Source organism: Danio rerio, chromosome 4 (assembly GCF_049306965.1).
Source record: "Danio rerio strain Tuebingen ecotype United States chromosome 4, GRCz12tu, whole genome shotgun sequence".
NCBI classification, from domain to species: domain Eukaryota; kingdom Metazoa; phylum Chordata; class Actinopteri; order Cypriniformes; family Danionidae; genus Danio; species Danio rerio.
The window spans coordinates 73,280,001-73,305,000 of record NC_133179.1 but is presented as its reverse complement, the minus strand read 5'-3'; the positions used below and the strand labels follow the sequence as shown (position 1 = coordinate 73,305,000).

At 36.3% G+C, this 25,000-nt stretch overlaps 2 protein-coding genes across 5 annotated transcripts in view; one reads left to right on the top strand and one right to left on the bottom strand.

The window, feature by feature from the left end:
* The window catches only part of tmem19 (transmembrane protein 19), a 1,055,620-nt gene that overhangs the window by 34,923 nt on the left and 995,697 nt on the right, over positions 1-25,000 (top strand). The window lies entirely within an intron of this gene.
* Positions 1-25,000, bottom strand: part of LOC101886030 (copine-8) — a 268,218-nt gene that overhangs the window by 148,004 nt on the left and 95,214 nt on the right. For all 4 annotated transcript variants that reach the window (XR_012402531.1, XR_012402530.1, XM_073948413.1 and 1 more), the window contains exons 2-4: positions 23,685-23,725; positions 20,255-20,301; positions 15,806-15,909 (exon numbers count right to left, since the gene is read on the bottom strand). Coding sequence is in view for 2 of the 4 variants with exons in the window: in XM_073948413.1 (XP_073804514.1) it covers positions 15,806-15,909; positions 20,255-20,301; positions 23,685-23,725 (192 nt within the window). In the remaining 2 variants the exon portion in view is untranslated. The remainder of the gene's footprint in view (positions 1-15,805; positions 15,910-20,254; positions 20,302-23,684; positions 23,726-25,000) is intronic.

Here is a 25,000-nt window from a genome sequence, read left to right as displayed (position 1 = left end):
TGATTTAAGCATGTTGAATTATGAGGACACAAGGCATGTTCTTGCTAACTAGGTTAATAGAACACAACTAGCTCATACCAATGTCAATGTGCAATTTTGTGTCCTCCTAAACCACAAAAACAAGTAACACACACACAAACACAGGCTTGTACAGCTATCTTTACTGGAGCACTCAGAGGAAACAATCTGAATATTTACATCTTCAAAACCTTTTATCATGTGTGGTTTATGAGACCAAAAATGTCCCCGCAAGGTCAAAATTATAGTATTTTGATTATTTGATTTGATTATTATTATTACAGAATTATACTAGTTTTGCTGTAGCTGTGGGGACACTTACGATGTCGGATCTCCTAGTCTACATTTTGAATCAGTGACCGAGAAATAGAGAGAGATTGAGTTGCTTATGCACACGGGCATATCTAATAGCTCATGGTAACATGTGCTTTTCGTAATTACTGTGACAATATTTGCGCGTTGGGTTAATCTCATGAAGCACGAACTGAAAAAATACTCTTGCAATTGTCACTGAGTTAATTAACTGGTTTTGCTATACTTGTGGGGACATTTGGTCCCCGTTATTTAGAGAAACACAATGCACATATATGCATATGCATATTACTACAATTCATCTCCTTTTACAGTGTGTGTCATAAAAATATTCAGAAATATGTCATGTTATTGAAGACAATGTAACCAGGCATGCTCCTTCGCATCTCTAACACTTTCTAAAATGCCCTTTTTTAGTAACCGTTTTTGACAGTCGAGCAATCTTTTATCTGGCAAAACCGTTCAAGCTCCATCAGGGAGCATGAATAATCTACGTTTGTAGCTTTAAGCCGCTACAGTGGTCCTTTTTTTGGGTGTGTAATTCTCCCATGGGCAGATGAAGTGAACTCCGTGTCCTCCTGCATACATTCAGCAGGTCTTCGCCTCGGGAGATTCCCCGTACTTAGCACTATTCACGTTTTCTATCCTGGAGTTTTCCAAGAGGAAGATCCCTAAAGCGTGAAGCTGTCATCACCCTCCTTCACTCCAGCACAACGTTTTCTCTCAGTTTGATGTGCTACTGTTGAAATACGCCAAAGCGAGACCCGAAAGCACTTCAACAAATATGCTCTTATCTAATCTTCTCTATGGCTGAGGCTGCTGCGAGCCTTTGGGCGATGTTGAGCACCAGCACCAGATGTTTAGATGCCAAAACCATCGTTTACATCTTTATTTTTGCCCCGAAGCCTTGCTTTTATTTGGGTCAAAGAACATATGGCGTCCGCCGTGAACAATGGTCTCACAAATGGATTTGAATTAAGCAATTATGTGACTTGGAGAAGACTGAATAACCCGAGTGTGTTAACGGTAAAGTGGTGAATTACTGTTTGCTTGCTTTTTTTAGTCTCTAACCATCGTAATCACTCACTAAACGTGCTTGGAAATTTCCAACGCAGACTGTCCAAGCATACACTCAAAGGCTCCTTGTTTCCCGAAAGTCAGGTCAACAAATAAACGTCATGTCTGAGGCACACACTGACTATTAACGAGAAACTCTTCTGACTTCTCATATACAGTTGACGTCAGAATTATTCACCCCCCTTTGATTTTAGTTTTCTTCTTTAAATATTTCCCAAATGATGTTTATCAGATTCAGGAAATGTTCACAGTGTGTCTGATAATATTTTTTCTTCTGGAGAAAGTCTTATTTGTTTTATTTCGGCTAGAATAAAAGCAGTTTTTAATTTTTTAAAAACCATTTTAAGGTCAATATTATTAGCCTCTTTAAGTTAACGAACCAGAACAAACCATCGTTATAACTTGTATATACATATATATAATATCATACATATATATATATATATATATATATATATATATATATATATATATATATATATATATATATATATATATATATATATATATATATATATATATTAAGGATGTCACTATTGTCCAAATCCTCAATTCGTTTACATTTTCGATTCTAAAGTCAGGGTTCGATTCGATTTTCAATTCGATTTCCACAGGACTCGTGAATAGGCAGAGTGATCTGTGTCATTATAATGGCGTGCACAACCAACAGGAACCAGCCAGCAGTATCTGAGGTGTTCGCTAAAATTACCAAGTACAAGTGTGAAAGTAAAAGATTGAAGCAGTCTACTGACCCGCTGACTCCCTGGACTCGCTGTCTCGAGCGCATGACAGTGTAGGTGTGATTGTGTGTCGTCACGTGATGTGCGTTTTCAGCGGTAGTGAGGAAGGGGGCCTGCTCAGAAATGCAAAACGCAAGTGTGGATCGTTGTCGTTATAAAAAGCCATTTAAAATCTAAGACCTATTAGTGTAAACAGGGCCTAAGTGTGTATTTTTCGCGAGCGGATTTGCAACAGGGGTGTGGCGGAGGATCTCAATGCCGGCATTGTTTAGTATGGGCCCAACCCTAATATATACATAGCAGAGCTTTGTGACAACACAAACGTTGTCAACATAACTCACTGGATATCCAAAATACTTTCACACCGGTGACTTCATTGAAAGAGGAGAGGGTTTAAGTTCTGTCGACAGGTCTCCCGCATCTGCAGTTCCGCAAGCGTGCTTTTTTCCGCTTGGCAAGCCAAGTTGATGTGACATGGGGGTGTGGCAGCATCGACGATTCCATTTTTAGATTTAAAATCAAAATCGTGACACCCCTAATATATATATATATATATATATATATATATATATATATATATATATATATATATATATATAAATAAATAAATAAATAAATAAATAAATTTATTTATTTATTTATATATATATATATATATATATATATATATATATATATATATATATATATATATATATATATATATATATATTTATATATATATATATATATATATATATATATATATATATATATACACACACACACACACACCCACACTCATAAACGAAACAATACATTTTTGTAAAGCATCCTACGTAAAATAATCATTTAAAGAGAATCTATCTATGAGGGGTATGGAATCTGTGCCTTGTTGAGTCTATTAGACGTCAGTTAATTGCCTACATCCTGCTATTTAGGAAAAACAAATGCTATATTAAATATAAGGCGAAAATAATCCTATTGACCAGTCTCGTGTCACACTGATTACATACAAAGCCTCTGCCGAATTCCACAATAAAGACCTGAACACATTCAGCCAATCCTGCTCTCCTCCTCTGGGAAATGAGAGAGAAAAAAAGAAATGATGTGCGCATACGTAAAGACGCAGACATCACAGCGCATTGTGGCATGGTCTGCTTTCTGCCCACACACTCAACAGACCCTGAAGGGAACGACACACACACACAGATTTCCATTTAAACACTCTGACTAAACCTCATTATGCTCCGCGCCGCACGCTATTTATAGCACAACATGCACTGATGGAGATCTGTCATTCTAACGCACACAAAACATCGCATGGCATTCAAACGGACAGCGTGGAAATGTGACATGCTTAATTACAAACAATGATACAGTAATGAAGACGGAGTCAATCAGAATCAATACAGAGCAACAGGTTGGGTGCGTTGTAAGGGTTTCCATCATTGGTGTAATTTTTTCACTCATGTTGTTTGGCATTAATGACATTATACATGCAGTTTAAATAATAGCAGGGAGATGTGTGCTGTTTGTTTGCTTTTGCTAAGGCATTCCAATGCACTCCAATGGATGGTTGCTAGAGGATCTCAATGCTGTTGTTATGGTTTCTGTGCTCATTTACAGGAATGTAAGCGCACTCTTTGAAAAACAAGCTGCATGGTTTGCTACAGACTGTGAGGTAGAGCTTTATTGATGTAGCACAAATGCTCAGGGGTAGATGATAATAATGTTTAAAATAATATTTAGTTTAAGTGAGTCATTACAATGTAGATGCATCAAATATTGTCAAACAACAGATTTTTAGATTAAATTAGGTGTTTATTGAGGGGCGGTTCATTTCGCTGTGGCGACCCCTGATTCATAAGGGGACTAAGCTGAAAAAAATGAATGAATGTTGAAGGAGCTCACTGACACATCGCTGTGGTCAGAAAGAGTTTGAATCTGAAATCTAGGTCAAGCGCCACATTGGCTGGTCATTCAGATCTGGCTCAAGGGCTTATACTGTACCACCACGATAAAAGAGAGCCAACTGATTTGACTACCTTCACCAATACTTAACTTACTAAACTTAAAATACTAAAATACTTAAAATACTAAACTTGGTAAATGATTTAGGGTGCTTTTACACTTGATTTGTTTGCCTAGACCGTACCCAGGTTCGATTGTCCCCCTTTACCACCTTCTCGGTTGGTCTTTTTTCCTTCTAAACCCTGGTACGCTTGCATCATCAAGCTGCTGCTTTGTTTACAACTGTTGCTAGGTGACGGTCACGATAGCAAAGCACCGAAATGGACTTTCGCACATCGCGGCCATTCAGCTTTTACTAAGTCTTTTAGGTTTGGACCAAGTGTGCCGCAAGCCTACGTTTGAGTGAAGGTTTCGGCCGTTAGATTGCCCCCTGGGGGCTGGCTGCAGTACAAGTCATAAAGCCCGCCTCCTCCGTGTTAATGAAGGAGACTTGAGCCCAAATAAAAAAAAATATTACACTTGCAATAAAATGTCCCGAAAGATAGTTCTGGTGGATTAAGGCACTGGTTATTGTGCTGAAATAGGTGCAGATCTTCATTTTTGTGAACAGTTTGTTTTTAGCAGTAATTTAATGCTGGGCGTGTCATCGTGATTGACAGCTGTGATTGACAGTTTCTCAAAGCGCGGCGTCTGAGCTTCGGCAGGAGACTGAAGTAGACTGAAATGTTATTATTTGATTTCTGTGTTATTTTACCATGACAAAATGAGTTCAGCAGTAAACTATAGTTTCTGACATACATGATCCTGGTGGAACACTGTTTATTCGCTAAGTTCAGGGCTTTTTTCGGGCTTTAATAGTTTGCTGATACACGCCTAGCCACCCAGATAGCAAAACACAGTTCCGGCTAGATTCTCGCCTGCCGGAGACTTATCTCTTAGAGCTCAGACTGACTACCTCTGCTGGACCTACTCCGGATGCCTGGACTCACTGCCCGATTCCAGTCCGAGTCAATCGAGCCAGATGCGGCAGCCGAGCGAGCAGGCGCTGCCGCATGCGAGCCGGAATCAGCCCGCGACGCCGCGAGTAAGTTATGCGCTGCGCCCTGGAGCTGGCGCGATTGAATATATAAAACCCTCATATTTGTTAACCTTATTACATCCATTTGTGTTGATATGACAGCAAACGCATGCTGAGAAGTTCGGGGGGTGTGGTTGATTTTACATAAAGCGTTTGGTTGGAAGCTCGACTCCGCTCATTTTCGCGGCTCCTCCTCTGGCTCCATCAGACAGTCCTTCTGCGCATGTCAAGGCTCCAATTTCAGCAGTCTTTTGCGACAGTTTGTGCCCGTCAAGCAGGCGTTTTGCCCTCAAGGCGTTCAATGGGAAAAAGGGATGTCGCGTCGTCCATATTTTTTACAGTCATTGGTTTGGACATAAAGAAAGCGACTCGCGTCCATCTGCCGCAAAAATATTATAAACATTCAGGACATCACACAGTGTCTGCAGTAGCTGTTTTTGGAGGAGGTACGATACGTGAGACACACACACACACACTTGAACGAACGTTCTGAAAACGATAGTTTGTTGTACAGTTGCCGGTTCACTTCCGTTATTTGGTACGTTTGCATTTACCTCACAAGTGAACCGTTCCAGAGTTTGCATGAACCGTACCCCAGACCACCTTTTTCACGCCCCATTCACACGGGGCTTCATCGTTAAGGCTTGACTAAAGGCGTGTCTGAAGTTGGGGCTGAAGCGATCGTCATAGCAGTGTCAGCCAATGAAATTCAGTCAGCAATAGGCCACTGTCTAACAGGTGTATTTGCGTACAGCGATCTGATTGGCTGACGCTTCCGTCGGCGCTTGAAACTTGAAAAGTTGGGCTAGTCCCAACTTCTGCAGCGAGCAACACCAGACGTCACCCATTCAAAGTGAATGGGAAGCATTGGCGCTGACGGCCCGTGTGATCGGGGCTGACTCGAGTTCAGAAGACACAATCACACTAGCTAAACATACCTTACTATGACATCAAACGAACCCAGGTGTGGACCAAAAGTGCTAGTGTGAAAGCACCCTTAATCACCTAACAATAGTGCTTTGCAGGATTTTCAACGTGAACTGCTAACTAACTGCCTCACGAGACTCTTTTCCATGACTCCCGGGTCATGTGCTAGTAATGTGGACATACTGCTAGATATACGCTTTTGTAAAGACAAAGAGTCTCTGGAAATTAATGCATATGAATGAAAGACATTCGTGGTAGTTCTCTTGAAATGTTAGAACTAAGGCAGATATATTGAGTAATATGCCATAGTTTTCCTCATATGCTGTGTTTATTCCAATAAACCAGGTCAATCAATGTGTTGTGATCTGTATGTGTCTGAAATGTATCATGTCTGGTATTGAACGAAAGCTAGTGACATGTGCAACGCATTGGTTTAAATGATAAACTAGTAGTACAAACAGTATTCGTCTTGTAACATTTGAGGTAAGATAGTTACAAACAAGAGATTTGACCATGTGAAATCAACATGCAGTCTGTTAACTGGGCGTACAGGGCGTGGCCCCGCTCTTCATGGCAACAGCTCATTGGAAGACAGTGCCATGGGGAGGAACCAAACCAGATCACTTAAAAACTCTCCGCAACAAGAAAACGTTGCTTTCTGCATTAGATCTTTCACCGTAGGTTGATCCCCTACAATGTTTAATAAGCTAAAAAGTCTTCTACGAAACATTTGGTGGCATACATTCAATTTCACCGAATGACTTAAATTAGGAAAGAACTCACAATTTTATATTGATTGGGATGATTCTGTAGGGCGGTGCATCTGCGTAACATAATAAACTAATTAGATGCATAGATAAATACAATGGAGCTAAGACAGAAATGAAAGAAGCATCGCTTGATGGGTTTCTGAGGAGTCATGCAGTATTCACGACAGAACTAGAACAATTCATTCATTCATTTTATTTTCAGCCTAGTCCCTTTATTAACCTGGGATCGCCACAGTGAAATGAACCGCTATCTTATCCAGCATATGTTTTACGCAGCGGATGCCCTTCCAGCTGCAACCCATTACTGGGAAACACCCATCCACTCCCAATCACACATATACAATGTTGATAATTTAGCTTACACAATTCAGCTATAGTTCATGTGTTTGGACGAATGGGGGAAACCGGAGGAGAGCATGCAAACTCCACACAGAAATGCCAACTGACCCAGCCGAGGCTCAAACCAGCGACCTTCTTGCGGTGAGGCGATTGTGCTACCTACTGCGCCACCGGGATGCCAATTTGAACAATTGAATGTGAAATATCACTCTGTAGTCTTCATTATACAAGTAAAGAAATATGAATAAACTTTGGTAAACCTTTAAACGTTTTCCTGTCTTGAGGTTGCAAAACTCTGGAACGGGCTTCCACCCCACTTCATTCACGCTCCAACTCGATTTGTTTTTAAAAAGCTTCTGCAACTGCATCTTTGTTCTTTAACATTTGAGCCTTTTTAATGTTGAGGAGTTCGCCTTATGTTTTACCTGTTATGTATGTGATGTAGAATTCATTTTTTAGTATTGATTGTGTTCAGCACTTTGGGCAACGCTCTGTTGTAAAAAATGCGCTATATTCACCTTATTGTTAGCGTATGAGCGGCCGTTTGAATCTTTTTGTTTCGAGACTTCCGGTCTCATTCGCTTCCATTCATTTTTAGACGTTAAAAACGGCTCGTTTTGCCGTTTGATGTTGAAACTAATATTTTCTTGTTATATTATTCTACTTGGTCTGTATAGTCACTTGTTCGAAGAGCGAGTAGTTTGACCGTTTTCTGCCGTTTATTACTCCTAGTCATTTCACCCATAGGCGACTGAATCGGAAGTTGTAAAACAATCGCGAAAACAGACGCAACTCCGCATTTTAGAATAAGGTCAATACTGTAAATGAACTAACTAACTAGCTAACTACCTCTCCAAAAAAGTAACTACCCAACTATGTGTGTCGCGATCTCTGTGATTGGTGGGCTTGGTAGCGGTTCTGTAGCTTTTGTTTTATGTTTACCTTATGATGAAGTTGCTGCACGTCTGCCAGCTCCCGACTCTGAATGAGCGGGTTTAGCTAGTTGTAAATTAAGGTAGCGTTCAGAAAAAAACAAAACACTCACGAAGAAACTCGACACAGAGGAACATAAATATCTACTGCCAGCTAGTGTTTCGGAGGTGTTATTGCAGAGCAACACAAACAGCACGCGGAAGTATAATTGCATGACTACACGCAAGGCAGGCACCAGGGAACATGCCAATCACTCCACAAAGAAGTATAAACCAGGTTGCTGGTTCGAGCCTCGGCTAGGTCAGTTGGCGTTTCTGTGTGGAGTTTGCATGTTCTCCCTGCGTTCGCGTGGGTTTCCTCCGGGTGCTCCGGTTTCCCCCACAGTCTAAAGACATGCGGTACAGGTGAATTGAGTAGGCTAAATTGTCCCTAGTGAACGAGTGTGTATGGATGTTTCCCAGAGATGGGTTGCAGCTGGAAGGGCATCCGCTGCGTAAAACATATGCTGGATAAGTTGGCGGTTCATTCCACTGTGGCAACCCTGGATTAATAAAGGGACTAAGCCAAAGAGAAAAGTTTTGAATGAAACTATTACACCTGGTCAACTATAATCCCGACTGGACATTGCATATGCTGCAATTAGACTATTGTAGAGGTATACATTGATAAAATGATATTATGTGCAGCTCTACAAAGCTATAATTAAAAACAACTGAAAAAATAAGCTTATTAAATAAGTATTAGAGAGGTAAAAAAAGGCTCCAAGCACAGCCTGGAATTATTCAATGTCTAAAAATTGAGTCCAGCTACACATTTCCTTCATGAGCCCATTTCAGTAACTCCTGACTGCGCCTGAACCTCTGTCCCTATAGCCAGAGGGAACTTTCCAGAGCAGGTGACATTGTCACACCAAGCAGATCTCTGCTGTCCACAGAAAATGTGGACACTGCATGTGAGTTCCTCATTTATTTATTTTTGCTTGTTTATTTTACAGGGACAATACACTTGACATTGTTATACGAAGATAACCGATGTTGTGTACATAAAAAACGTTGGTTTCTTTGAATGTGTTTTTAGCTACTACAGTATTACATTTCTTCATATTTGCTTGTATAATAAGATGGTTTTGTTTTTATGCTGCTAAGAAGACACTTCAGAGGATACATTAAGAATAGCCCCATCGATGTATTTGATCAAAGTAAAGATCTTGCTTCATGATCTAAGTTCAAATACAAATTGTACCCCTGTATACATTTCTGTTATTTTTGCAGTTTTTGTTTTCGTGAATCCACCAGAAGTCGATGTGTGCGCTTTTTTCAGATCTCAAACTTCTCTCGCGAGTGCCATTCATATGGAGACAGATTAGACTCAATAATAATTCACGCAAAAGACACGATGTACGCATGCGTAGCCAAATTCACGTGCGTAAAATCAAATTCACGTGTGTAAAATATTTATTTATATTCACAAAAAAAATTCACGTGCATGAAATAAAAATACATTTTCATAAAATACGTTTCACAAATGCAAAACACCATTTGCAAATGTATAGGAGCGTACAAAAAAGTTTAGAATGTTTAAAACTTGTGAGTTCATCCTGAAGGAGAATGTGCAAATCCTTTTTCACATACGACTCCCCCTGGATACGTGTGTGTGTGTTTTTGAGACTCTCCTGCCAGAGGCAGGGCGACTCGTACCTTTCAGCCAATCAGATGAGAGCTGTAGTCGATGACAACAACTCTGCGTTCTATTTGCACAGACTGTTCCCCTCCAGCATGGCGAACGGAGAAAGCAAAAGTCGGTCGCACTTTTTTTTCCATTTATTTATTTATTTGACCATAGCCTCGCTCTTTTTATTCATTATTTTGCCGCAGCTCTGATCTTCTTATTAATTGTCTCACAGCCCTATGAGCAAAATGTAGCCTGCACGTTACGGTTTTTCAGCCTTCCTAAAGCACATAAATGCAGCTACTCTCTTAATAAAATCCTTGGTAGCCATTTAGGAACAAAGCTAAAGTCACCAGGCAGACAGAAGCCCCGCACATCACACAAATTCGTGTCTATTGTGAAATGAATTTGACGTGCGAATGAAGTGAGAAAACTCAAACCGTTTGCGTATGAATAGCGTGATTTATTTGCCCACACTGAATCTGGTGTGAAAAACAGCTAGGCATGGGACGATAACCGTTTTCAAGGTATGCTGCGGTTTGGAAAAGTCAAGGTTTTAAAACCGCAAGGTTTTAAATGGTAAAGAAATGTGTGTTTTTGAAACAAATGACGACAGCAGAAGTCAAAGATTGATTTGAATTATTTAGCCTGACATGTTTGCTGCTCTAAATAATTATAAATGTTGATATTTTTATCAAAGGTTATCCTACTGTCAGAATCTTATACCGGCCCATGCCTAAATACAGCGTTATAATCCCTATTGTTTGCTAACATTTAAGAAATGCGACGCAATCACAACCAACTGACTTTGGTCAGTTTTGGTCATTTGGATTTTGTTGTCATGCTCTGATTCATAGTTGAACAGCTTATCAGAGAGCTCTTTTTACCTACAGCCAATTCTACATGAAGAATCAGGCTGTAAAAAAAATCCATAATTTTACGGTTTATTTCCGGCAGCTGGGGTGTCAAAAAAAAAAAAAAACCATGAAATAAAGGCCGTTACATTACAGTAATATATCATAAAATAACGGATATTAAATTACAGAAATTTCTTCAAATTTGAACTTCTGGTAAATTTCTGTAATTTAATGTCTGTTAATTTACGGTAACTTTCTGCAGTTTAATATCTGTTATTTTACAGTAAATTTCAATATTTTAATATTCGTTTATTTATGGTAAATTTTAGTAATTTAATATCCATCATTTTACGGTAAATTTCTGCAGTTTAATATCTGTTATTTTAAAGTATATTTCTCTAATTAAATGTCTATTATTTTACGGTAAATTTCTGCAATATAATATTTGTTATTTTACTGTAAATTTCTGTCATTTAATATTTGTTATTTTACTGTACATTTCTGTAATTTAATATTTGTTATTTTACTGTAAATTTCTGTAATTAATTATTTGTTATTTTATGATAATTATTTGTAATGTAATATCTGTTATTTTACGGTAATTTTCTGTAATTTAACACCTGTTATTTTACGGTACATATCTGCAATTTAACATCCGTTATTTTATGGTAAATTTTTGTAAATTAATGTCCGTTATTTTACAGTAAATTTCTTTAATTTAATGTCTGGTAATTTACGGTAACTTTCTGCAGTTTAATATCCGTAATTTTACAGTAAATTTCAATATTTTAATATTCATTTAATTATGGTAAATTTTAGTTATTTAATGTCCATTAATTTATGGTACATTTCTGCAATTCAATATTTGTTAATTTACTGTAAATTTCTGTAATTTAATATCTGTTATTTTATGGTAATTTTCTGTAATTTGATATCTGTTATTTTACAGTACATTTCTGCAATTTAACATCCCTTATTTTATGGTAAATTTTTGTAATTTATTGTCCGTTATTTTACTGTAAATTTCTGCAATTTAATATCCGTTATTTGACAGTAAATTTCTGTAATTTAATGGCCATTACTTTTAGTTTTTTTTTCCGGCACCCCAGCTTAACCAGAAAATTATGGATTTTTTAAACAGTGTAGCTATATAAATTGTGGCATATTTCATAATGTCAGCTCACGATACAACATTTAATCGATACCCTCACCGTAAGCATGGGAAACAGCAAACAGTGACGATTGCTCAAGAGATCTTGCAATAAAAAGAAAGAAATAAACAGAATTTGTTTCCCAAACCAGTGTGCTAGGCTGTAATTAGACTATGGTCTTATGAGATGAGTTCAAGCTTGTCTGTTTCTCATTTACGAAGAAGAAGAAAAAAAACAGCATCATTAAAGCACAGCCATCATGAATCATTCTCTACTGCCCTGTCACAGCGCAATGGAGAGATAAAGACATGCGAGAGACGACAGAGGACAAGAAAAACAAGGATCTCCGAATCATGAAATATCTCTAGGGCTCACATTTATCTACCTCATACAAAACTAAATAAACCATCATCGAATTTGCAGTTTTAATGGGAATTGTATTGGTTTTCTACTGGTCTCATGTTAAACTCAATAAATCCTAACGGAATAGCTCCCAAAACACATGCTGATGTTGGGATTGGATGTTTGTAGTGGAAACCATCAGGACCTGTGTTAGGGTATCTCGCGTATTGTATCTCTGCTTCTTCCATTGGCTTTTGGGGCTCAATCCCCCGTGTTGTCATGGTGACGTGCCATGTCATCGTCATGGTTTCGCTATCATCTCGAAGGCAGTGCCCACACACCCTCGTGACCCTTCTCATGTCTGCTGCAGATTTACAGAGCCAGTATGACAGGCCGTCGAGCGGGGACACCGATCCACAGAGACAACACACACACACACACACACACACACTGCCTACAGACACACACACACACTCGTGCTCAAGCCTAAAGACACACATCCAAATTCCTCATACACATGTGGGTGAACGGAAATAAATAAATGCACAATAAACGCTTGAATCGACACACACGCTAACATGTTTAATTAAATATTAGTGCATTTACAATCAAACCCGGCTGCTTTCATTGTTTTTCCGCCTTCTGTGGAAGGATTTTATTGTCATTATTATAATTAGGGACGGGATGATGCTAATTCAGATCTATTAAAGGCAACACACTGCAGGCAGAGCTCAAGTTTTTCACGCACCACTCATTTTCTGTGCTATTTTGGGCCATTAAATAGATTTTAAACATCCAAAACCATGTTTTTTCTCACACTTTATAAACATGTCCAGCTTTCAAGAACAACATTTGTTTTAAAATACTCAAAATTACTTTTGTTTCTGCGTTTTTAAGTTCTTGACAGTATTCACAAGCTAGAAATGTTACTAAATTGTCTTATAATTAATTAAATAATGTTTTAAAACTTAATGTAATCAGTAGGGCTGTCGAAAATAATGCACAAATTAATTTTAACGACTATAATTTTATTAACGTGTGATTAACACGACACATGTTTTCAGACAAGCAAGACTGTTTAAATCATACCATGGTGCAACATTATATATATATATATATATATATATATATATATATATATATATATATATATATATATATATATATATATATATATATATATATATATATTAGAGGTCACGTTAACCGGATTGCTGAGGGGGATCTATTGTAATTTGTAGCTAACTGTAATTCCCTCTCCTGTCCAGCTGATGGCGATTGCCCTTGTTTTGTCCCCTCTTTGTCACCGCTGTGTACAGTTGCAAAAAAGTCACAGCAGTTGAGTGTGAGAAGTTTTTTTTAAACAGCCAAATAGTTGTGATATTAATAATAAAGGTGAAAAAAGAGGAAGTGATGCAGTGGACGATGAAGAACAAACAGACAAAAAACCTCAGTCGCCTGTTACGGGCCAACCAAGCGGCAACAAGGAGGTCAGGTGGTTTGGAGTGCGTTGTGAGCACCATGCACTACCGAACGCAGAGGGGTGAAGCCGCGCCCCTGGTGCTGAAGGAGCGCGTGCGGCACTATTTTTTTCCAGTAAAACGAGTGCTTGCAGGATCGGGAGATCCCACATTCAGAGAGTCCAGCAAACTTCTGATCACGTCTTTAGGAGAAATGTTTCCTAACCACAAAACGCTGCTGAAGTGGCGCTACCCAGATAGTTATCGGCCCGAGCTCGGCTGCCCTTCGGCAGTATGGCCCACAGCTCGCTCCCGCACATGGTCCCGCACTGGCCCGATTCCTGTTAACCATATCTGGCCCGAGTCTGTCTGTCGAGTCCTTCTGCCAAGGACTCTCCGGTGTGGCAGCAGAACGCCGCTTCAGCCTCCAGAACAAATTTAAAACTGTCATGAGAAGTCGACTTTTGGAGGCAAAGACACAGAATTTAATGACAACTGCGTCTGCATCAGTTTCTCTTGATGCGTTTGATTAGGCACAGGCAAGCACCCAGTTCAGGTCGACACAGGAGGAAGATATGAGTTAAGGCAGATATGAGTTATTGTTCATTTGTCAAATAAATAAATGAATAATTATCCTATGTGCTCGTTGTGCAAGTTCATTTCAAAATATAAATGAAAAAAGCGAAAATATGCAAATTAATTGACGGTCAATAATGGGTTATGATGGAATTTTTACAATCCTCTCCCTCAACCCTCTCTCTCTCAATGACAAAGTCTAACGCAACCTCTGATATATATATATCAAGACACTTCTATACAGCTTAAAGTGACATTTAAAGGCTTCACTAGGTTAATTAGGTTAACTAGGCAGGTTAGGGTAATTAGGCAAGTTATTGTATAACGATGGTTTGTTCTGTAGACAGTTGAAAAAAAATAGCTTAAAGGGGCTAATAATATTGACCTTAAGATGGTGTTTAAAAAATTAAAAACTGCTTTTATTCTAGCCGAAATAAAACAAATAAGACTTTCTCCAGAAGAAAAAATATTATCAGACATACTGTGAACATTTCCTTAAAGAAAATGTAAACGGGGGCTAATAATTCTGACTTCAACTGTGTGTGTGTATGTGTGTGTGTGTGTGTATATATATATATATATATATATATATATATATATATATATATATATATATATATATATATATAAAACTAGAAGAATCATGTTTTGGTATTCAGTCTTCATCCAAGGCTTCATTAAGCTTCAGTCAATCATTTTATTTATTGGTGTTTCGCTCTAAAACAATGATATCTTTCCGTTTTTTAATTGAGTGCACTTAACAGTTTCAAAATATGACATTAAATTAATTTAAAGCACAGAGAGGAAAAGAAAACATTTAAAACAGATGAAATGTGTGATTAATTTGCAATTAATTTCAATTAGTTATCTTGTGGCGATTAAGCGCAATTAAGTGAAGTTTTACAAACTAATTTCAAGAGGAGTATATTATATGTTTGACCGCAGCTGGTCTCTCGTCCGCAATCATTAATGAACCAATCAGATCCTTCCAAACCCAAATTACTGTATTATCTTCATTTCTAAAGAATCCCCCATCCACTGTTATATTTCGCATGAGATTCCTGCTTTTTATTATTTTTTTAAATAGATATAACATTAATGCACATCAGTAACTCGCCAGTAACTTTTTTTTTAAAAAAACATCGTAAATAACTGGAAATATCGATGACCGCAATAAGCAAACCCTTGGGAACAACTGTGGTCAGAACCAAAGTTCACAGGACTGTTCTTTTGGGCTCAAGCGGTGGACTTCAACATTCTGATTGGTTGCTGCCAAACCGTGTCATAGCTCATTACCATAAATTTGACTAGATTTCAACTCTCCTCACCACCCACACTGGCGAAGACGCGCCACAGCACACCTCACTGCCGGCTCCCATTGAACATGAATGATCATCATCAAAGAATCATTTCTTTGCTTTTCAACTGCTCTGTCCTGCTAGGCTAGTGTAAGTTTCTAAAAGTACACTGTTTAAAGAAGAACAACTCAACTTAAATCGAGTCTAGTGTAGTACTTGTGTTAAAAGTTGAGTCAACTCAAAAAAAGCGTACAGTTGAGTAAATTTTTTTATACTGTATAGGGAAAAAAAACTGTTGATACTTACAGATCAAACCTCAAGTTCTGTCGTTCTTCAAAGAAGTAGTCCAATATGAATTTCCGCACAAAATCTGGGTTCAAAGTGTTGTCGATAACTTCCGTCCGCCCAAACTGAAAGAACAAACCAAGGTCAAATCCAGTTATTTACATCAATATTAATCATTCATTCAATTTCCTTTGGCTTAGTCCCTTATTCATAAAGGGTTGCCACAGTGGAATGAACCTCAAACTATTCCACTATTCCATATATTTTACAGGTCGGATACCCTTCCAGCTGCAACCCAGCACTGGGAAACACCCATACACACTCATTCTCTCTCACACACACACACACACATACACTACAGCCAATTTAGTTCATCAATTCCCCTATAGCGCATGTGTTTGGACTGTGGGGGAAACCGGAGCACCAGGAGGAAACCCACGCCAACATGGGGAGAACATGCAAACTAGAAATGCCAACTGATCCAGCTGGGACTCGAACCAGCAACCTTCTTGCTGTGAGGCGACAGCGCTAACCACTGAGCCACCTTATCTTAAGTTCAAGTAATTTATTAATATTACTCTAATATTAATATTCATATTAAGTATTATTAAAGTAACTTATTAATATTAGTAGTTAAATGAATAGTTACGCTGAAATTACATCACCTCAATATAAAGTGTAACCCACGAGAAAAACAACACACACACATAATTTTCTTCACTATATTGTGTGATAATCTGCCTGCACAACAACCTATTTGGCAGAGTCAAAGTGGCGCATGTGATGGTTCAGAGGCGAGTTGAAGTCCTGAGATCAGTCGTTAACATTTTAATGAGCCCAATCTGAAAAGTGGGCTGGAGATGTCTTGATATAAGCCTGGGTGAGAGTCTTATTACATGCCTACAGGGCTTATATTTCACCAGTGAGTGATTGAAGTTAATAAACACATGGCCATCTTAATGGTACTTTAGAGACCCTGATATTCCCTCTGATTCGCAAAAAAATATTAAGGAGTGATAGAAAAAAAGAGCTACAAATGATTGCATCACATTTATTAGTTTATTTATTTATTTTTCTGTTTTTTTTTTTCTCTTTTATTTACAAAATGTTTGAGTTTATTGATGTGAAAACAATAGTTTAAAGCGCAGGATGTCCTTTTGGCTACTAGAGGGCGCATATTCAAAACAAACAAAGGCGCAGTTTGACTTTTTTTTTCATTTTATTTCACGATTTAAGATTTTAAAAGGTCAGTGAGCCTGGTTTTAACGTGGGAGGCCTGGAAGTTACACTAGATGTTGGCGCACAACCACAGTGCAATTAGTGCCGATGATCTAATGGGCCAATATATTTATAAAGTACATTTTCTTCATGCTCATATTCATTTCTTACTTCACCCTATATCTAAACTAATATACTATCTTACCTTTTGAGTTTGTTGAGGCAAAAAATAAAAGTTCAAAGGCACAGTGTGTCATTTTGGCCACTAGAGGGCGCATATTCACAACAAACAAAGGCGCATTTTGATTTTTACATTTTATTTTAGGATTTATTTCTGACAATATTGTAGATGACAGAAAAATAAAGTGGAAGGGAGAGGGGTACGGGAATGGGAAAGGTCCATGAGCCTGGTTTTAAACTTGGGACACCTGGAGCTCTATTGCAATTTATGTCGGTGCACTAACCACAAGGCTATCGGTGCAGACAATATAATAAGCTAAGACATTGGCTGTATGTAAGTACTTGTAAAGTACATATTGTTCATGCTCAGATTACACATTAATAACTTTCCTTTTTTATTTTATTGAGGCAAAAATATTGGTTTAAAGACACAGTGTGTCATTTTGGCCACTAGAGGGCGCATATTCACAACAAACAAAGGCACAATCAGATTTTTACATTTTATTTTAAGATTTATTTTTGACATTTTTATTTGAGAGTACAGTAGGATGACAGGACATGTTGGACAGAATTGGGAAGGGTCCATGAGCCTGGTTTCGAACTCAGAATGAACTCAGGAGCACTGTTGCACTATATGTTGGCACACTAACACTGGGCTATTGGTATGGATGGTATAATAAGCTAATACAATCATTGGGAGTTTATTAGTACACTGAAAAAAATGATTTAGATGATTCCTTGGATTTACACTTTTTTTTTACATTAAGTGGTTGTAAACAATGAATTTTGGCTGAATTTAAACAAACAAATTAGGTCTAACATTACTAAATTGAATCTGTTTGTCTAAATTCAGCCCAAATAAATTGTTTGAAAACAGTTTGCATACATTTTTTTTTCATTATACTTGTAAAGAACATATTCTTCATGCTCATATTCTGCATAACTTAACTAATATAGTACCTTACTTTTTGAGTTTGAGGTAAAAATAATAGTTTAAAGGCACAGGATGTCATTTTGGCCACTAGAGGGCGTAAATTCACAACAAACAAAGGCGCATTTAGATTTTTGACATTTTATTTTAAGATGTATTTTTGACATTTTTATTTGATAGTACAGTATGATGACAGGAAATGAAGTGAGAAGGGGATGAGATCGGGAAAGGTCCATGAGCCTGGCTTCAAAAATCGGGACACTTGGAGCAATGTTCGTTATTATATGTCGGCACACTAACCACAGGGTTATCAGTATGGATGGTATAATAAGCTGATACAATAATTGGCAGTCTATTAGTACTCTGAAAAAAAATGATTCAGATGATTCCTTGGATTTACAGTTTTTTTTTTTTTACATTAAATGGTTGTAAACAATGAGTTTGGGCTGAATTTAAATTCAGCCCATATAAACTGTTTGAAACTATTTTGCAGAAATAATTTTGTAAAGTAAATATTCTTTATGCTCACATTCTACATTATTCAACTAATATAGTACCTTACATTTTGAGTTTATTGAGGCAAAAATAATAATTTAAAGGAACAGTATGTACTTTTGGCCGCTAGAGGGCGCAAATTCACAACAAACAAAGGCGCATTTAGATTTCTGCCATTTTATTTTAAGATTTATTTTTGAATGTTTTATTTGATAGTACAGTATGATGACAAGAAATTAAGTGAGAGGGAGAGGGAGATGGGTCGGGAAACGCCTGGAGTGCTATTGCACTACATGTCGGCATACTAGCCACAGAGCTATCGGTGCAGACGATATAATAAGCTAATAAGATATTTGCTGGTTTATTAGTACTTCCAAAGTACATATAATCCAAATTCTACATTACTTACCTTCCTTTTTGAATTTATTGAGGCGAAAATAATAGTTTAAAAGCACAATACGTCATTTTGGCCACTAGAGGGCGCATATTCACAACAAAGGTGCATTTTGATTTTTACATTTTATTTTATTTTACGATTTATTTTTGACAGGATCATAGATGACAGGAAATGAAGTGGAAGGGAGACGGGATTGGGAAACGCTATTGCTATATATGTCAGTGCACTAACCAAAGGGCTATCGGCACTGACAATATAATAAGACATTGGCTATACTTGTAAAGTACATATTCCTCATGCTCAAATTCTACATTAATAACTTTCCTTATTATTTTATAGAGGCATAAAATAATAGTTTAAATGCACAGTGTGTCATTTTGGCCACTAGAGGGCGCATATTCACAGAAAACAAAGGTGTATTTAAATTTTTCTAATTTTATTTCAGATTTATCTTTGACATTTTTATTTGACAGGACAGTAGGATGACAGGACATTAAGTGAGAGGGAGAGGGGGTGAGATCCGGAAAGGTCCATGAGCCCGGTTTCGAACTTGGGAGGCCTGGACACCCCTCTATATGTTGCCGCACAAACCAGAGGGCTATCAGTGCCACCAATCTAATAAGCTATAAGGATATGGTCTGTTTATTAGTACTGGTAAAGTACATATTCTTCATGCTCATATTTATTACTAACCTTGCCCTATATCTAAACTAATTTCCTACCTTAGTTTTTTATTGTATTGAGGCAAAAATAAAGGTTTAAAGGCACAGTGTGTCATTTTGGCCACTAGAGGGTGCATGTTCACAACAAACAAAGGCGCATTTAGATTTTTGACATTTAATTTTAAGGTTTATTTTTGCCAGGACTATAGATGACAGGAAATTAAGTGAAAGGGAGAGGTGGATGGGATCGGGAAAGGTCCATGAGGTCCATTATATGTCGATGCACTAACAACAAGGCTATCTGTGCAGACAAAATAATAAGCTAAGACATTGTCTGTATATAATAACTTGTAAAGTACATATTGTTCATGCTCAGATTCTGCAAAATTAACCTTCCTTTTTAAGTTTATAGAGGCAAAAATAATAGTTTGAATTCCCAGTGTGTCATTTTAGCCACTAGAGGGTGCATATTCACAATAAACAAAGACAATTATTCCTGAGAATATTCCAGACCCACATTTACATGTATGAATATTCACTGTGGCCTTAAAGGGATCAAAATAAGTGAACCAGGCTGTTCTGCTCACCTCTCTCCATTCTTTGTTGCCAATGCCTTGGGTGTAAAGCACGCAGACTGTGGAGAGAAAAGAGAAAGAGGGAGATTTTTCAAATGCCAGAAGACCTGTGACACTCAGATGCACTTTGTGTAGGGTGTAATCTCGTGGTCTGCAGTGTTTGAATCTGATGAGATAACAAAGCCCACTGGATGAGCTACTGAGCTGCTGTAAACGAGACGCTCTACACTGTTAATAAAGACACAGTTCATGCAAAACTGGAAAATTCTGCCTTTATTTACCCCAAGGCTGACGTTTACAAAAGAAGATGTTTTAGAATGTTGGCAAGCAAAGTAATTTGATGCTTAATCACTTACATTATAATTAATTTGACAAAATGAAATGTCTAAACTATTCTTTGAATATGACAATATCACTAAGTGCCACTTATCTGTGAAAGGCATGTTTAAACAAATAAGTAAATACCTACACACATACACATTTAAACCCTAAGTAATTATATTATTAAGCTGCTCAACTTCATATAATAATGAATGGTGGAATAAAAAAAATAAAAATGAATAAATAAAAATAAAATAAAATAAAAAGGTGGATTAAATTTAATTAAATTCATAAATAAAAAGATGGATTAAATTAAATTAAATTAAATTAAATTAAATTAAATTAAATTAAATAATTAAATTAAATTAAATTAAATTAAATTAAATTAAATTAAATTAAATTAAATTAAATTATTAAATAAATAAAAAGGTGGATTAAATTTAATTTAATTTAATTTAATTTAATTTAATTTAAATAAATAAATAAATAAATAAATAAATAAAATTAAATTAAATAAAATTAAATAAAAATTAAAATAAAAAAAAATGTGAAAATAAAATTAAATTAAATGTAACTAAGTTAAACTTAATATTTTTTGTAAGATATTGACTGTTTATTAGTACTTATAAATTACAGTACATATCTTCATGCTAATATTCTACATTACTATCCTTACCCAATACTGAAACTACTAACCAGCATTTTAAGTTTGAGGCAAAAAAGCACAGTATTAAATTTCGGCCACTAGAGGGGGCATATTCACAACAAACAAAGGTGCATTTTGATGACAGAGTGACTGAATGTGGAATTCATGGGAGTTTATTACATCCTACGGGACTCCTGCTGAAATCATATCAATAGATGAGTAAAGTATTCAACATTTATTATCATGGTAGCAGGAAACATCATAAGAAGTGGAAGCTAAACAAGGGAAACTAATGCTGATGCAGGTTTTGATGAATCATCTGTCGAACTGCATCCCAATCATCACAAATACTGCAGAAAACCTACTGGAACCAGCATGGAGCCAAGATTCTCACAGAAATCAGTCAAGTTTGGTGAAGGAGAAATCATGGTTTGGGGGTTAAATTCAGTATGGGGGTGTGCAAGAGATCTTATCGAGAGGTATCAAGACATTTGTGCTGCACATTACATTACAAACCACAGCAGAGGGACAATTCTCCAGCAGGATAGCGCTCCTTCTCATACTTCAGCCTCCACATCAAAGCTGCTTTCAAAGTTTTGTTGAATCATACAACTGACTAAAATACTCATTAAAGCCGTAAACAAAATTGCCATAAAAATGAAGCATTTATAATGTCTTGAAAATGTGACACCGCCACATGACTAGCTGAATCATTCGCTCCCCAAAAAAATACATTTACATCAAAAATCTATATATAAGGTCCCAACATCCTATAGGGAGGAGATGTGTCTGTGTGTTTGTGGAATACAAAAACATAAAGCCTAAGGCACAGCCACTAGAAGATGCAACAGACAGTGGCAAAACGTTTCTTCTAAGCAAGTGTGTGTGTGTGTGTGTGTGTCTGTGTGTGTGTGTGTAACGCTAACGCTAAGAGACTAGGCCAGCAGTACTCAGCATAATGAAGATGAGGGCTCAGCACAAGTGCCCACTTGCATGAGCGCAAAGACTGTGTCAGGAAGAGCTGATGTCTATTCAGACCAGCTGATCATATGGAGGACCAGGAAACAAATGGCAATCACAAGAAAAAGCAAAGGACTCTTACAACAACAACAAAAAAAGGCAAGCATGAAAGCAGAACGGGTGGAGGAGAGAACAAACAACCTGAGAGGAAATGGAAAACAACCGACAAGAGAAAAGTGAAACAGGAAATTACATTGAAAATGCAAGAAAACGCAGCTGGAGAGTGGGGGTGCTTTGTCATTTCCGAAAAACCTTTGCTGACTAATGTAGCAAAAGTAGTCTGAATACATATATATATATATATATTATTTTATTTATTTGCTTTATTTTGTTTATTTATTTATTTTACATATTTGCTTTATTTATTTATATTATTTATTTATTTTATGTATTTGTTTTGTTTATTTATTTTAATTATTTTATTTATTTATTTGCTTTATTTGGTTTATTTATTAATTTTACTTATTTGCTTTATTTATTTATTTATATTATTTATTTATTTTATGTATTTGTTTTGTTTATTTATTTTAATTATTTTATTTATTTATTTGCTTTATTTGGTTTATTTATTAATTTTACTTATTTGCTTTATTTATTTATTTATATTATTTATTTATTTTATGTATTTGTTTTGTTTATTTATTTTAATTATTTTATTTATTTATTTGCTTTATTTGGTTTATTTATTAATTTTACTTATTTGCTTTATTTATTTATTTATATTATTTATTTATTTTATGTATTTGTTTTGTTTATTTATTTTAATTATTTTATTTATTTATTTGCTTTATTTATTTTATTTATTTATTTTACTTATTTGCTTTATTTATTTATTCATTTATTTATATTATTTATTTATTTTATTTATATGTTTTAATTATTTTATTTCTTTATTTGCTTTATTTTATTTTATTTATTTATTTTACTCATTTAATTTATTGATTTATTCGTTCATTTATTTATATTTATATGCGTTATAATCGCTATTGAAAACAAACGTAAAGCGTATGCATTCAAAACAAAAACTCACGGCGCCTCTGTACTTTCGTAGTTGGATTAAAAGTGTCTGAACGTGTGACATTAAGATTTCCTCCTCAGGAGGACTGCGTGCAGTTGGAGGCGAATATTACAATAAGTAAAGCCGCCCACAGTGTGTCTATATATGAGGCCTGTGATCTGAAGCTGGAGGCTTTACTTCACACAATCAGCGCGAGCGAACGCAAACAGAAAGCAGTGAGTCATGTGATTGTGTAAGCTTTTAGACGCTGAAGGAAAATAGCCTTTTAACAAGGCTGAGAGCGGCTGGACATAACTGCTGAGGTCAAAGTGAAGCATGGAGTGGGGAATAATCAGGATTTATTTTGATCTCTTGAAGGTTTGATTGGCCATAATACAGTATGCAGTGTGTGTGTGTGTGTGTATATAACGCAACAGGAAGAAGGAAGACGCTCTTACTTGGATCTGATTTGGAGAATGTGTCCCTGTCGAGCAGGTTTCTGAAACAGAAAATCAAACATTCAGAATTGTAATTATGCATGAAAGCTGTATGAAAACGTTCCTTTATACCTTACACACTGCAACACATCTACCTGCTATGCCAATATAAGTGTTGTAAATTGTACAGAAAATAGGTTTACAGCAAAACCAGCTAAATGACACCCTTTATACAGTTAAAGTCAGAATTATTCGCCCCCCCTGTTTATTTTTACCCCAATTTCTGTTTAATGAGAGCAGATTTCTTCAACACGTTTCTAATCATAATAGTTTAATAACTCATCTCTAATAACTGATTTATTTTCTCTTTGTCATGATGACAGTAAATAATATTAGACTAGATATTCTTCAAGACACTTCTATACAGCTTAAAGTGACAATTAAAGGCTTAACTAGGTTAATTAAGGTAACTAGGCAGGTTAGGGTAATTAGGCAAGTTATTGTATAATGATGGTTTGTTCTGTAGATTATCAGAAACAAATATAGCTTAAAGGGGCTAATAATATTGACCTTAAAATGGTGTTTAAAAAATTAAAAACTGCTTTTATTCTAGCCGAAATAAAACAAATAAGACTTTCTCCAGAAGAAAAAATATTATCAGACAAACTGTGAACATTTCCTGAATCTGTTCAACATCATTTGGGAAATATTTAAAAAAAGAAAAAAAATGAAAGGGGGGTGAATAATTCTGACCTCAACTGTATATGAATTACATACACAGAATACTCACTTATATAATACTCACACTGATACTCACATATCAGATGCACAAAACAATTACCTGAATATTAATTCAGCTACTAGTATCATATAGTTTTACAACTTCCCCAAAGACAGCGAAGACGGAAGTCAGGGTTTAAAGAATCAAACAAAGCATACACAAAGAAACGACTATCATAAACTAATCATATATCGTAACTGAATAGACTGTGAGGTGAACAGTTAGATGAGACCTGTATAATGTCATTGTTTCACTCTGATAAAAATCAGACTGTTCCTCTCTTCAGAGTTTAAAGTCTTCATGTGACACTGCCAGGTTTAATATTTTACCTGTGATTAACCAGACTGACAACAAATAACGTCACTCAATTCGAACACTTATGTTTATTGCCCGCTTGCTTCTTAACAAGCACAGTTACTGTAAATAAAAGTTCTGTTTATTAATTAACACCAAATGACATCCATTTTTTAAGTCTCATTTTATGTGTCGCAGTTTCTTTTTATTTTATTTATTGATTTTATTTTATTTATTTATTTGTTTTAGTCTATTTATTCTA